This window comes from Rhinolophus sinicus, linkage group LG10 (assembly GCF_036562045.2).
Source record: "Rhinolophus sinicus isolate RSC01 linkage group LG10, ASM3656204v1, whole genome shotgun sequence".
NCBI lineage: Eukaryota > Metazoa > Chordata > Mammalia > Chiroptera > Rhinolophidae > Rhinolophus > Rhinolophus sinicus.
In genome coordinates, this window is record NC_133759.1 from 47,478,725 (window position 1) to 47,491,899 (window position 13,175).

The following is a 13,175-nucleotide window of genomic DNA, read 5'->3' on the forward strand; positions in this document are numbered from 1 at the left end:
TGCTGAGAAATATAGTCTCAGTTAGTGCAAAAAAAGAGATATTAACAGGGATGCTCTGACAGCCTCAGAAAGCAGTTCTATGCAGCAGGGCTCCCTTTCCTCTAGTCAGCAAAGGCCCCCATGCTCATGGAATAGGTATAGTGATGGGAAAGGAACAAAAATCTCCTACTATCTTTTTCCTTATGTGGCTCTGCTTTTCTACCATAGGTCTTCTTCATAGATTAAGTCATTGGAAATATTTCCTGGTACTTAAGGATCAGTCAAGGGCAGTGACCAACAGTCTTTAAAATGTCAGTACTGCCTTTTCTCCAGAATGTACCACCATATCAGATAATGGGTTCACATATTATTCTTAACCCACCAAGAAGGCAGGCAGGTTCCATTAAGTTCTTGCTTCTGCACTCATTAAATCTAAGGCCTCAGAGCAATGATTCAGAGCAGACTTAAGTGTGCATCAGAGCAATCTATGTGACTTGTTAAAACATAGATTGCTGGGTTCTACCCTCAGAGATTCAGAATTGGTAGGTCTGGAGTGGGACCAGAGAATTTGCATTCCTAACAACAAGTTCTCAGATGAGGTTGATGCTGCTTGCCTAGAGGCCATACTTTGTGAACTGCCTTAGGAGCAGTTGTCATTTAATTTTGCATTGACAGGAAAAGTGTCAACTAAACTTAAAAAAAATGCCTATAAAAAATTTTGTCAGTAGAAACAATATGTGTAGTCCCAAACATCATACCCATTATAGCACTGGCTTTTCTGTTTTTTTCTTTCACTGATTTCCATTCTGATGTTTATTATTTCCTCTATTTTGGGTTTGAGTTGCTCTTTGTTTTACAACTTCTTGAGGTGGAAGCATAGATTTTAGATCTTTATTGCTTTCTAATATACATATTTAAAACTATAAATTTTCTTCTAAGGACTGCTTTAGCTATATCCCATGAATTTTAGTATATTGTGCTTTCATTTTCATTAAAGATTTTTTAAATTGCCCTTGTGAAATCTTTGATCCATGGTTAATTAGAAGTAACTGCTTAATTTCCAAATATTTGGGGATTTTCCAGATTTTTTTTCTGTTGCTGATTTCTAATCTTATCCCATTGTGCTCAGAGAACAAACTTGGTATAATTTCAATCCTTTTAAATTTTTTGAAACTTGTTTTACGACCTAGTATATGGTCCATCCGTCTTGACAAGAATGTGTACACCACAGTCACTGGGTGCAGTTTTACACATGTCAGTTACATCAAGTTGGTTGACAGTCCTTATCTCAGGCAGCTCAGGCTGCTGTAACAAAACCCACCATACACTAGATGGCTTAAATGATAAACATTCATTTCTCACAGATCTGGAGACTGGGAACTCCAAGATCAAGGCACCAGAAAATTTGGTGTCTGATGAGAGCCCACTTTCTGCTTTTCATCCACTTGTAATGGCGCTAATTCCATCGTGGTGGCTCCACCCCCTGACCACAGCCAAACTTAATTACTTCCTAAAAGGCCCACCTCCAAATACCATCACATTGGAGATTAGGCTATAACATATGACTTTTGGGGAGGACACAAACATTCAGTCCATAGCAATGCTATTCAAGTCTTCTATATTTTTACTGATTTTTGGTCTAGTTGGTCTATCAATTGCTGAGAAAGGAGTATTGAAACTGTAATTGTTGAACTATTTCTCTTTTCAATTCTGTCCGTTTTTGCTTCATGTATTAAGTGTATATACATTTATAAATACTGCATGTTGCCAATGTCTTGACCCTTTTAACGTTATGAAATATCCCTCTTTATCTCTAGTAAATATTTCTTCTCTTAAAGTCTGTTTTTCTGATATTAATATAGCCACTCCAATTCACTGTTATTATTTTCATGGTATATCTTTCTTCTTTTCATTTCAACCTATTTGTGTCTTTCAATCTAAAATGATTCTCTTACACAGCATATAGTTGGATCTTAGTTTTTAAATTCAGTCTGATAATCTATGCCTTTTGATTGGAGTGTTTAGTCTATTAGCAATATGTAAGGTAATTGTTGATAGACTGAATTCATGCCCGCTATTTTGTTTTTTTATATCTTTTGTCTTTTTGTTCCTCTTTTCCTCCTTTACTGCCCGTCATTTATGTTAAGCAAACATTTTCAGAGTATCATTTTAATTCCTGTGTTGACATTTTTTACTGTTTTTTTAAGTTACATTACAATATGCATCTTTAACTTATTACCATCTACTTCAGGTTAATACTGACTTAATTTCATTAAATATTGCAACTTTGCTCCAATATAGCTTCATTCCTTTGTAATATTACTGTCACATACAGTCATTTCTCACTTAGCATCGTCAATAGGTTCTGCAACTTCAAGCAAAATGACATAATAACAAAACCAGTTTTGCCATAGGTTGCTTGATATAAATAAGTGTTAAGTTTCTATGGCATTTCATCAACATTATAACGAAATGATGCTGAACAAAATGTTATTCAAGAACCTGTTGTACTTACTTCTATAACTATTACATACCTAACAACAGTGTTGTAATCATTCCTTTAAACAGGTAATGTTTTTAAAAGAAATTAAGAAAAGTGAAAAAAATGCAGACATGGTCTTTTACATTTACCTACATATTTACCATTTCTAGTACTCTTCAGTACTTTTTGTAGATTCGAGTTACCATTGGGTGTCATTTTCTTTTGGCCAAAAGCTCTTAAGTATTTTTTTATAGGGAAGATCTGCCAGCAGTGAATTCTCTCAGTTTTTGTTTATCTGGGGATGTCTTATTTCAGCTTTATTTATGAAGGATAGTTTTGCTGGACATAAAAAATTCTTGGTTCAGTTTTTTTCCCCTTTGAATATCATTCCATTGCTATTTGGCCTCTATTATTTCTTACGAGCCATTGTCATATTGTTGTTTTCTTGGACATGATAAGTCATTTTGCTGCTTTCAGCAGTTTGATTATGATGTACCTAGATGTGGTTCTCTTACTTGGTGTTCTTAGAGTTGTATGTTTACATTTTTCATCAAATTTGAGACGTTTTCAGCCATTATATGCTCAAATACTTCTCTCCTTTTCTTTCTCTTCTCTCTTCTGAGAATCCCATTTTAAGTATACAAGGACACATGACATGAAGGGTTGCTCCTAAGTCTGTAGAGCTAAGGGTCAGCCAATGATTTAGGTGAAGACTGTACTCAAGTACCTCAAATCTGTAAGGATTAACCCTCTGATGATTGATCTGTATATGTGGCTTGGGGGATGCATTCAAAGTTGTAAACAACTTTCAAGTATTCCTTGCATTTGCTTTTGTCCAGTTCTCATATCCTTCTTGCACATGCATAGTTTTCTAGTTATCTAAGAATGTGTGAAAAGCTTATCTTAGCCATTCTATGGCTAATATCCAGGACATTCTCAGCCCCACTGTAATCTCAGGCTAGTAAAGCTGCAGGTTTACCCCACTGATTTCTGCATCAATCACTTTCAGCTAGCAAAGAAACAGACACCTCTCACCCCCTGAATGAGTATATCCCCTCTGGCAGCAAAGCCGATGGTTTTTGCAGCCAGTGCTATGCTGGTAAAATTATTCTCACCAACCAGGTTCCTTTCTCTTCTTTTTTGCATATACCATTGCTTATGAAACTTGCTTCAAATCAACTTATTTAGTTTTCTTGCCTAAGGAAAACAATTACCCTAAGGAGCAGATTTGATACTCAAGACTAACATACTGTGTTTCCCCAAAAATAAGACCTAGCTGGACAATCAGTTCTAATGGATCTTTTGGAGCAAAAATTAATATAAGACCCGGTCTAATTTTACCATTATTTAAGATCGGGTCTTACATAATTAATACAATACAGCATAACATATAATATAATATAATATAACGTAATATAATAATACCAGGTCTTATATTAATTTTTGCTCCAAAAGACGCATTAGAGCTGATTGTCAAGCTAGGTCTTATTTCAGGGGAAACACGGCAACTCTTGGAAAATCATGTATTCTAGGTATCGACGTGAATTTGAACTTTATCAGAAATGGTCCAATTTCTTAATAAAGTTCCTACTTCTGGCAAGTGACTCAAACTAACATTTTTAGGTTGACACAATTAAAATAATTTTTTCCCCATTTATGAGTTTCACCCCAAATATCTTATCTGGCCTAGAGCCTGTACGAGGGAAGCCGTGCTGCTGAACAGTGGAGCAGAACCGTGATGCACTCACTGCTAAGAGTGCTATTTAGATCCAGCCAGGCCCCTTAGGTTTTAATCTACCAATAGGTATTAGGAGGTATTAAGTTCCCACACTTGTGAATTAATTGACTCTGTTCCTGAAATATCAGGATAACAGTTGTGTCACATGTAACTTCCAATCTTTTCCAGTATGATGACCAAATTGATAATAATAAAAACATTTCCATCTTACCATGTTCATTTTGAAGGAGGCAACATACCCTGAGTCTTCACTTACACAAACAGGACTCTTCTCCACAGCTAATTATAAGACCAGATAGAAAAGACTATAGTATTTCTTTATATTTAATAAAATGAAAAGAAACCAACCTCTTTTTTCTTCTTCTCGTTTTAGTTTATCTTCCTCTATTTCTTTCGGCAATTTTTCCTTTTTCTCTTTCTCCACATCATTATGCAAATGTTTTGTGGTATAGCTGAGTGCCGGGGACAGAAGGATCTCTCCATTTTTGCAAAGTTCATCCCGAATTTTAATAAAAAACTGCTGAAGTTCTACTGCATCTTCATATATTTCAGAATCTGTCCTATAACAACACCAAGAGTATCTATTGACACACAAGCCATTTCTTTTAAACACCACAATTATTCGTTTAATTCTATTGAATGGTTCTTTAATGTGTTAATTTATATAGTGGTACTTCTGCACAGTTCTAAGAAAGGTATGTCCTTGATATTCACTAGGACACAATCTGAAGAGTCATTTTTCCTTGATGAGCCTCATGCCCACCAGTTTCCTTTTCCCAAAGGCTCGCTCCTAATACAGCTCATGTAAAAGGAAAGGCCTCATACAGTTTCCTGGGGGGAAACATGGCACATGCATCAGTTGATTCTGGCAACAGAAGGGGGCTGCCAGAATCAAGAACTATACTAGGCTCCAATGAGGTGCAACACTTACTTGCATTTAATCTTTGGATTAATTTTTTACTTTCTCTTAACTGAGGGACCAACATATTATATAAAGTGTTAACAAAAGATTTAGGCAATGTCCACTTTCTTCTTTTTGGATTTATATATGATGGTTGCCTAGGCTGGTAGGACTCAGCGAATATTTGACCTAAACTGCAAGCAAAATTATGAAGGACATCCTATAATGGTTATAGGTCTCAAAGTCAGTATTCATTTTAGTTTCCCAGAAATAACTACATAATTCTGAAAAACTAATAGAGGCAACACAGTGAGAGATGGAAAAAAATGATCTGTGTCATACTGAACACTTTTTAAAGACTCTTTCCTCATTTATAAAATTAGAGGACTGGGCCAAATCAAATTCAGAATTTGGACTAGAAGAAATTTTATTACTATCTCTAATCCACTGTGATATGAGTGAGGAAGGCTTAAATATAATTCTATTAACTAAGAATACCACGGTCTGAAAAATTATTCACAGAGGTAACTGCAGACGAAGTGTTAGCGGAAGTCATGGAGACATTCTGGTCAGGGGAACGTGGCAGGCAATCGAGTCCAGTCAGCTGCCTGCTAACACTCACTACTAGAGCATCAAATTTTAGCAGTCTGCAGAATGATTCTCCTCATCAGGAAAGGTGAACTGGCAAACAATCTGAAAACACTGCCAATAACAACCAAAATGGATGTTTATAGAAAGCTCTTAAAATTTTTTTCAGGTTATAGAAATATTAATGCTTACAGGAAAGTAATAAAAATAAAACTGGCCAAAGAAGAAACTCCTACAACACTATTTTGATGCATGTTTTCTGAATAGAAATATCTGAAGGCTGTCCACTTAAAATTAAAACTCACTTTATAATAGTTTACAATTTTAAGTATAAAATTAAAAGTGAAATCATACTTTTGGTAATACATGTTACAATGAAAGGGCAGATTTATAATTCCATCACGTCATGTGATTTAGTAATGGAAGTTTTGTACAGAGCCATTAAACGTCTGACATATCCTTTCTGTTTTATTTATTTAAACAAATTAAATGAAGAATTTGTTAACCTAAGAGACTAGGTGTTTTCTGCATGTGCAAGAACAAAACCTCAAGATGGAAAAAGAAATAACTCTTATAATACCAGCATGGGCCAGGGAGCTGTGTCCTACACAACTGGACTGAGAAACAACAGCTTGAACTGGAGTGGTGGGGGAGGCAGATGAAGGGAGGGGAGGTAAAAAAACACCAAAACACTCATGTCACCTATATAAGATAAACAGAGTTGCTAATAATCTAAGAGACAAATGTACTTTGAAAGACTCACAGAAATAACCCCCAAATGTACTGATGTACTGGGGACTGGGGTGGGGAGTGACTTTAGACTTAAGGACTATTTAAGTAACTTAGAATAAGAACAGAAATCTAAGTCCATGAAAGCAGGGTTTGTCTGTTTTGCCTACTGGTATATTCAATGCATCCAGATAATGCTCACAACTAGTAACCACTCAATAAACGTTTGTTGAATAAATGAAAATAATAAATTAATACAGACTTTGACTGCAAGATGACCCTCCTCCTGTCTATCTTTTTATTTCTATTACCAATGTTGAAGAATAAGGACCATTTCCTAAATGTGTCACTCAAGGGTCTCGCCAATTTGACCCCAATTCCACCCGTCGCTTGAACACACCATATTCATTTTCTAACCCTATGCCTTTACTCATACTACTTGCCTTATGTGAATCCCATCCATTCTCCCATTCCTCCCTGATGCCGCAAGTCTTTTTAGAACTCTAGTGGAGAGTTCTTTACTCCACCATCTTTACTAAATATCAAGTTATATGTTGTCTCATGCTTGGAATTATTTTTCCCTAAGCAGAGGTCCTATCCCAATTGTCAGACTTCAATCTCTTAGAGCACAGAGATCAAGCCTTATCATCTGTAGTTGTGCTCCATGATTGGTATCTTGATGACTGTCTCAGTCCTAGCCCTGTACAGTGGGAACAAGATGAGCCACCACATTTACTAGTCATGTGACTTCGGGCAACTTCTCTGTGCACTTTTTCACATGCAAACTGGGAAGATTATCATTTACCCTGAATGGTTATAAAGGTTAGTGGTCATCTACATCAAGTGCTTACTTAGCAAGGTGATTTACAAAAAGCAGATGCTTAACAGGAACAGCAAACATTACTATTAATTTTTCTTTCAAGATCCAGAGCAAATGCAGGCATCACAGATTCCCCAACTGGAATTACTCCACACCAACTGCCGAAAAGTGTAGCTCTCAGCATGATAGACTGTAAGCTCCAAGAAGGTAGAGTCTGTAACTTTAATTTTTTATATTCCCCCATGTGAGTCCAAGAGCTCACAGAAGACACATTGTAATTGCTGAACTGAAACTGTTTTAACAGCCGAGTACACTATTGTGTGGCAAAGATATACCATAAATCAAATTGAAAAGGAATTTAAGTTTGATGGAAATTTAAATTTGATTGCTTCTTTGAGAACATTTAATGTCTGCAGAAAGCACCTAAAGTGAAAAATCTGAGATTGAAAAATAAGTCTTTTTAGGTATTTGAAATAGTGATCAAATTTAAATGTCAAACCTCAGATTACTACCGTAGAACTATTTTAATTTTTTAAAGCATGCTTGAATTCAACTCAAACTTTAAAAGAAAATCGTTACTATTTCTAATTATAAACTTTTTATCCGTTAAAAATGTTTTGTGAAACGCTATATTTTAAGAGTTTATGCTTTTCAACAGATCTTCAACTTTGTTTTACTCCCTCTTCTCATTAGTCCTAATCTAGACGCTTTCTCTCTAGAAGTTTTGGCTATTTAGAATTCAAACTAGCGCCCCATCAACTATAATCATGTACCTAAGATAAAACAGTACATCAGAGCAGAATTTTCTTCTGTTTTGCATTAAATATCACACTTTCTCAAAAAGAAACGGCTTTGAAAACATACCGATTCATCCTTCTTGCCCTTTCCAATACTTCAAACATGTGCTCTTGAAATAAATCAAGACGCCGGTAGCGATTATTTTCAACATTTTTCCTAATTATGTCAAAAGTAAGAGGAGGTTTGTTTGGAAAGTTGGGATCCACAGCAGGAATTTCTGCCAAGGAATCACTATAGCATCTTCCCTCATCATCCTGATGACTCATGACAGACACAAAAAGATTGTGGATAAGCTCTTGAATCAGCAAGGTCACATTTGGGACATGAGAGTCCTCATCTCCCTCTAGGTCACGCCGAGTTTCAAGCAGGACTTTGTGTAGGACAAGGGCATCTTTGTAGATCAAAGACTCAGGCTCATTGTATGTACAGGCATTGTTAAACATCATGACGAAGTCCTCAACCATGGAGTCTATATCTTGGTATTTGTTGGCCATCATGTGACTTCGAATTTTTTCCATGTCCATTGGCTTTTTAATGGTCAGATAGTAGTCAGGCAGCTCAGATCTGGAGGGAAGCCTCAGAAATATGGCACTGAGGCGGCGACCCCTCTTATCAGTATAGTTTTTTACAGCTTCATAGACTTCATTTAGCTTCTGCTGCATTGGAGTCATGTATTTTGATTTTTTTGGAGAAATGCCACTCTTTCTACCTAAAAAAAGAGATTTAATGTTAAATAGATAAAATGAAATAAATGAACTTAAATTTGTCTGTTTATTTGGTACAATGGGACTATGCCAAATGATTTGTGAAACACAGTAATTAGCGTATCTCTAGTGAAATATATCCTATTGACAAAGAAGGAACTGTAAAACAACTTTAAAACTGTTTTCAGTAATCATATGTTTGGTGGGCGAGTAAGTACTGTTGAGATAGTTGTGAATAAGACAAAATAAAGAAAATAAGTAGTTATGTGACATTCTAATTCTATCACCTGTGATATCCTTGAGAACTGAGAGTTTCATCACAGGTGAAAAGAGAGACGCAGATGTTAAAACAGAGGATACTGAATAAAAACCTTGTAGCCTTAAATCGTAATTGAGAGTATCAGTATAAACTCAGGATGTATTTTATCTTTAAATATAACATACACACACACACACACACACACACACACACTTTCCTAAGTCTGGATACCTCTATATAGTTTTGACTATATAGACTTAAGTTTTAAAATACTGATTTCAAATACTAATGTCAATAGCTCCTTGGCAAATGGCCGATTCCCAGTCAGCACAAGAAGAGCCTGGTACGTCTTGAAACACTAAACAGTAAAGAACCTATCAATGACTTCTTACCAGGGTAATGTGAAAAGAACATGGGGGGGGAGGGGAGGAGTAGGGAGAAAAGATGGAAGGATGGAGGGGGGGAGGGGGAGGGCGAGGGGAGGCGAGGGGAGGCGAGGGGAGGCGAGGCGGGGGAGGCGAGGCGAGGGCGAGGGCGAGGGCGAGGGCGAGGGCGAGAGACAGACACACACACACACACACCCCAGCATTCAGCCCGGGACATGAGCACAATAAGGGCAATGGGTTAAAAGTAGCAATATGTTTAAATCTAGTAGTTCTTAATGAAACATAAAAATGAAAAAAACAATGGGGTACATCCTGGAAGACACTAGTAAACCAATGCATTATTCTGAAAACTGGTCAATAAAGGGGAAAGAAGCCTAGGTTTTATCCTTTCAAAAAACAACCAAAAACTCTACCACCGGGTAATGAAATATTGGATAAGGCAGTTTCTCTATATAGAAATACTTCAGCTAGTAAATGAGCAAGCAGTGACAACATTAAACTATTACTACTTTTACATCTCTTTAATGAGTTAACGTAGTGAACATCAATAGCTATTAGCATAACAGAAACAACCAGATATCACATGGGCTTTTCTGCCAAAGGGAGATGACTAGGATCAAATCTAAGTCTAAATCTGATCCAGTCTCCGGCTCCAACTACCAATTTATAGGAAATAAAAAGGACAAAAGAACATGTTAAACTACAGCAAAATGACATAATTAGCAAAACCCAGGCTGGAAAACTATGGTACAAACCCACTTTCTTTAACAAATAAACTGCGAGGGAAAAAATACAAAGAGAGATGGAGGGGAATTTAAAGCTTAAAAGAAGCATCAATCAAATGCAACCTGTGGACTTTCTCTGGATTCTACCTCACCCGAACACTGCACCAAGGCACAATGAAACGTTAAGTGTAGAAAACCTACTAAAAAGCATCCTTGCCTAGCTGAAATGGAATCTATTCAAGCCTTTAGAATTAACTTCCATTTACAAGAAATAAGGGGAATAAAGGAAAAAGTTAACTGATACCACAAAGAAGTGAACTGACTAATCCAGAATTTAGGACTATAAATGAAAGTGATCTGGTTCCTAAAGAGTCAAAGTCATGAGGATAAAAAAGGAGGGAAACTGCTCTAGATTATGAGTTTAAGGGTATAACAATCAAATGTAATATACAGAACTTAATTGGATCCTGATTTGAAGAAACTAACTGTAAAAGTACATTTGTCAGACAATCAGTAAAATTTAAAATTTGTCAGGTATTAGATGAACGAAGAAACTAAGAAATTGCTAATTCTGTTAGGTGTGATAATGACTTCATGGTTATTTAAGAAAATACAGTTGACCTGTGAACAACATGGGTTTGAACTGCACGGGTGCACTTATACATGGATTTTTTTTCCCCAATAAATATACAGTTGGCTCCCTGTATCTCCAATTTTCTAATTCGTGAATTCAACCAACCTCAGACTGAAAATAGTATTTTTGATCCCAAGATGGGGATCTGAATATGTGGGCTCATTTAAGTTATACAAGGAGTTTTGGCACATGCCCCTAACCCCCAAGTTGTTCATAGGTCAAGCGTATCTGCATATTTGAAAGATGCAAACTGAACTATGTAAACACGACTGGATTTTCTTTAAAAGAATTTAAAACAAAGAAAAGAGAAAAAAGGGGATATCAGAAATAAGTATGCCACAATTTTGATAATGCTGAGTAACAGGTATAATGTACAGAAGTTCACTGTACCATTCTTTATATTTGTATGTGTTTGAAATTTTCCATAATATAGAGAAACGAAAAAGGAATTAACATTAAAATCTCCTCTACCTGAACTTAAAAAAATTTATGTGTATTTACGTATATTTAAACAGTTACTGTTAAATTACCTATTTATCTATTTATTGATCAATCGATCTTTAGTTTCCTAACTCAATTTATAGAATTAGATCTAGTTTTAAAAGGCATTGTGTCTCTAAAAAGAGGAAGGGTTTCATTCCTGCAAACCTCCTGTATACTTTTATAGTTTCATGAAAAGATAAATACCTTAACAAGAAGGAATCATCACTTAGTAGTCATACCCAAAGCTATTGTAAAATTCAGCTTACAGTCATTTCATATAAAAAAAGCAGGGTCAGTTTGATTTTCCCCCTTTCAGCAAATATGGCTCTAAAAAATGTACGACAACACCACTATCATTTGTTGGCATTTACTTCATTTATGTATTTTAAATAAGGCAGAAACTTCTTGTTTAGCCCAATGATATTATTTCACTGTCTTCTCTCCCCTCAGTTTTGAATAAAACTACCACCCACAGACCACACACAAGACAGCTGAATTAATTTCCAGTACAGCGGCTCGGCATCTCTAACCTCTCAAATTCTATCTAGGAGAAGCTGCTGGGATTCATTTTTAATTCTAGTCATCAGCAAACACACACACACACACACACACACACACACACACACAAAATCTGACACTATATTCTTCTAGGCATTGTATGTAGAAAAAATATCTATTCTTACTATTTAACATTTACAAAATGGCCAATGCACTCAAGAAAATTAGCAAAACCATTGATGGTATATTGTATTCCCACAGTTTAACTACTTAAAATACAGAATGCTTGAGAGAAGGGAAGAAACTCCATGCTGGTGTGCAAATTCAAATACATTCACCAATTAATTAAACATTATTTCAGCAAATCAGTAATTTGTCCTTGATAAACTAAACTGAATAACAAAGTATGAAGCTGCCTTACTCAGCTTGAGTTTGGGAGAAGCCATGTCATCATCATCAGGTAGTGGGCCCAGCTCTTTCCTTTTATCCTTGAGTAACTTCTCCAGGATGTGCGCATCGTTGTATACCTATATTCCATAAATGTATTTAAAATTATTCTCTAAAACACTTCCTATTGAAATATAATATATACATCCATAAAGAAGTTTGAAAAACACAGGTTAGAACAGTTTGGAACTAAACAAATAAAGCTTGAGAACATTACTGAGCAACAAAATTACATCTCTGTGAGGAAGGCCTAAGCCTCAATTTGTTTGTTGTTTAAGCTTTCCAGGTGATTCTCACACTTTACGCAGACATGAACGATAAAGTCTGAGAACTACTATAGTAGAATCATTTCAAGTTTCTACAGAAGTTTTGAAACATATTTACACGTATTGTTTTCTTCATAAATTTCTACTGGACCCTCAAAGAAGCAGACTTAGCTCAATGAAAATTAAAAATACCTGATAGTCAAAAACTCCAGGAGGAGGGAAGGCTCCTAAGCTCATTTTACAGGGCCACCAATACCCTGATTTCAAAACCAGACAAAGACATCACACACACACAAAAAAAACTATAGGCCAATATCCCTAATGAACATAAATGCAAAAATCCTCAACAAAATATTAGCAAATCAAATTCAGCAATACATTAAAAAGATCATACACCACAACCAAGTGGAATTCATTCCTGATGTGCAAGGTTGGTTGAATATCTACAAATTAATTAATGTGATACACCACATAAACAAAATGAAAAATAATCATATGGTCTTATCAATAAGATGCAGAAAAAGCATTTGACAAAATCCAGCATCCATTTATGACAAAACCTCTCAGCAAAGTGGGAATAGAAGGAACGTATCTCAACATAATAAAGGCCATATTTGAAAAGCCCACAGCTAATATACTCAATGGGGAAAAGCTAAAAGCATTCCCCTTAAGATCAGGAACAAGACATGGATGCCCACTTTCACCACTTTTATTCAACATAGTACTGGAATGGAAGTT

General features: G+C 35.8%; 1 protein-coding gene across 23 annotated transcripts in view; it reads right to left on the reverse strand.

The window, feature by feature from the left end:
- Positions 1-13,175, reverse strand: part of PBRM1 (polybromo 1) — a 105,093-nt gene that overhangs the window by 42,196 nt on the left and 49,722 nt on the right. For all 23 annotated transcript variants that reach the window (XM_074313083.1, XM_019724301.2, XM_074313082.1 and 20 more), the window contains 3 exons: positions 12,146-12,251; positions 8,102-8,744; positions 4,548-4,759 (listed from right to left, as the gene is read on the reverse strand). In XM_074313083.1, coding sequence (XP_074169184.1) covers positions 4,548-4,759; positions 8,102-8,744; positions 12,146-12,251 — 961 coding nt within the window. The remainder of the gene's footprint in view (positions 1-4,547; positions 4,760-8,101; positions 8,745-12,145; positions 12,252-13,175) is intronic.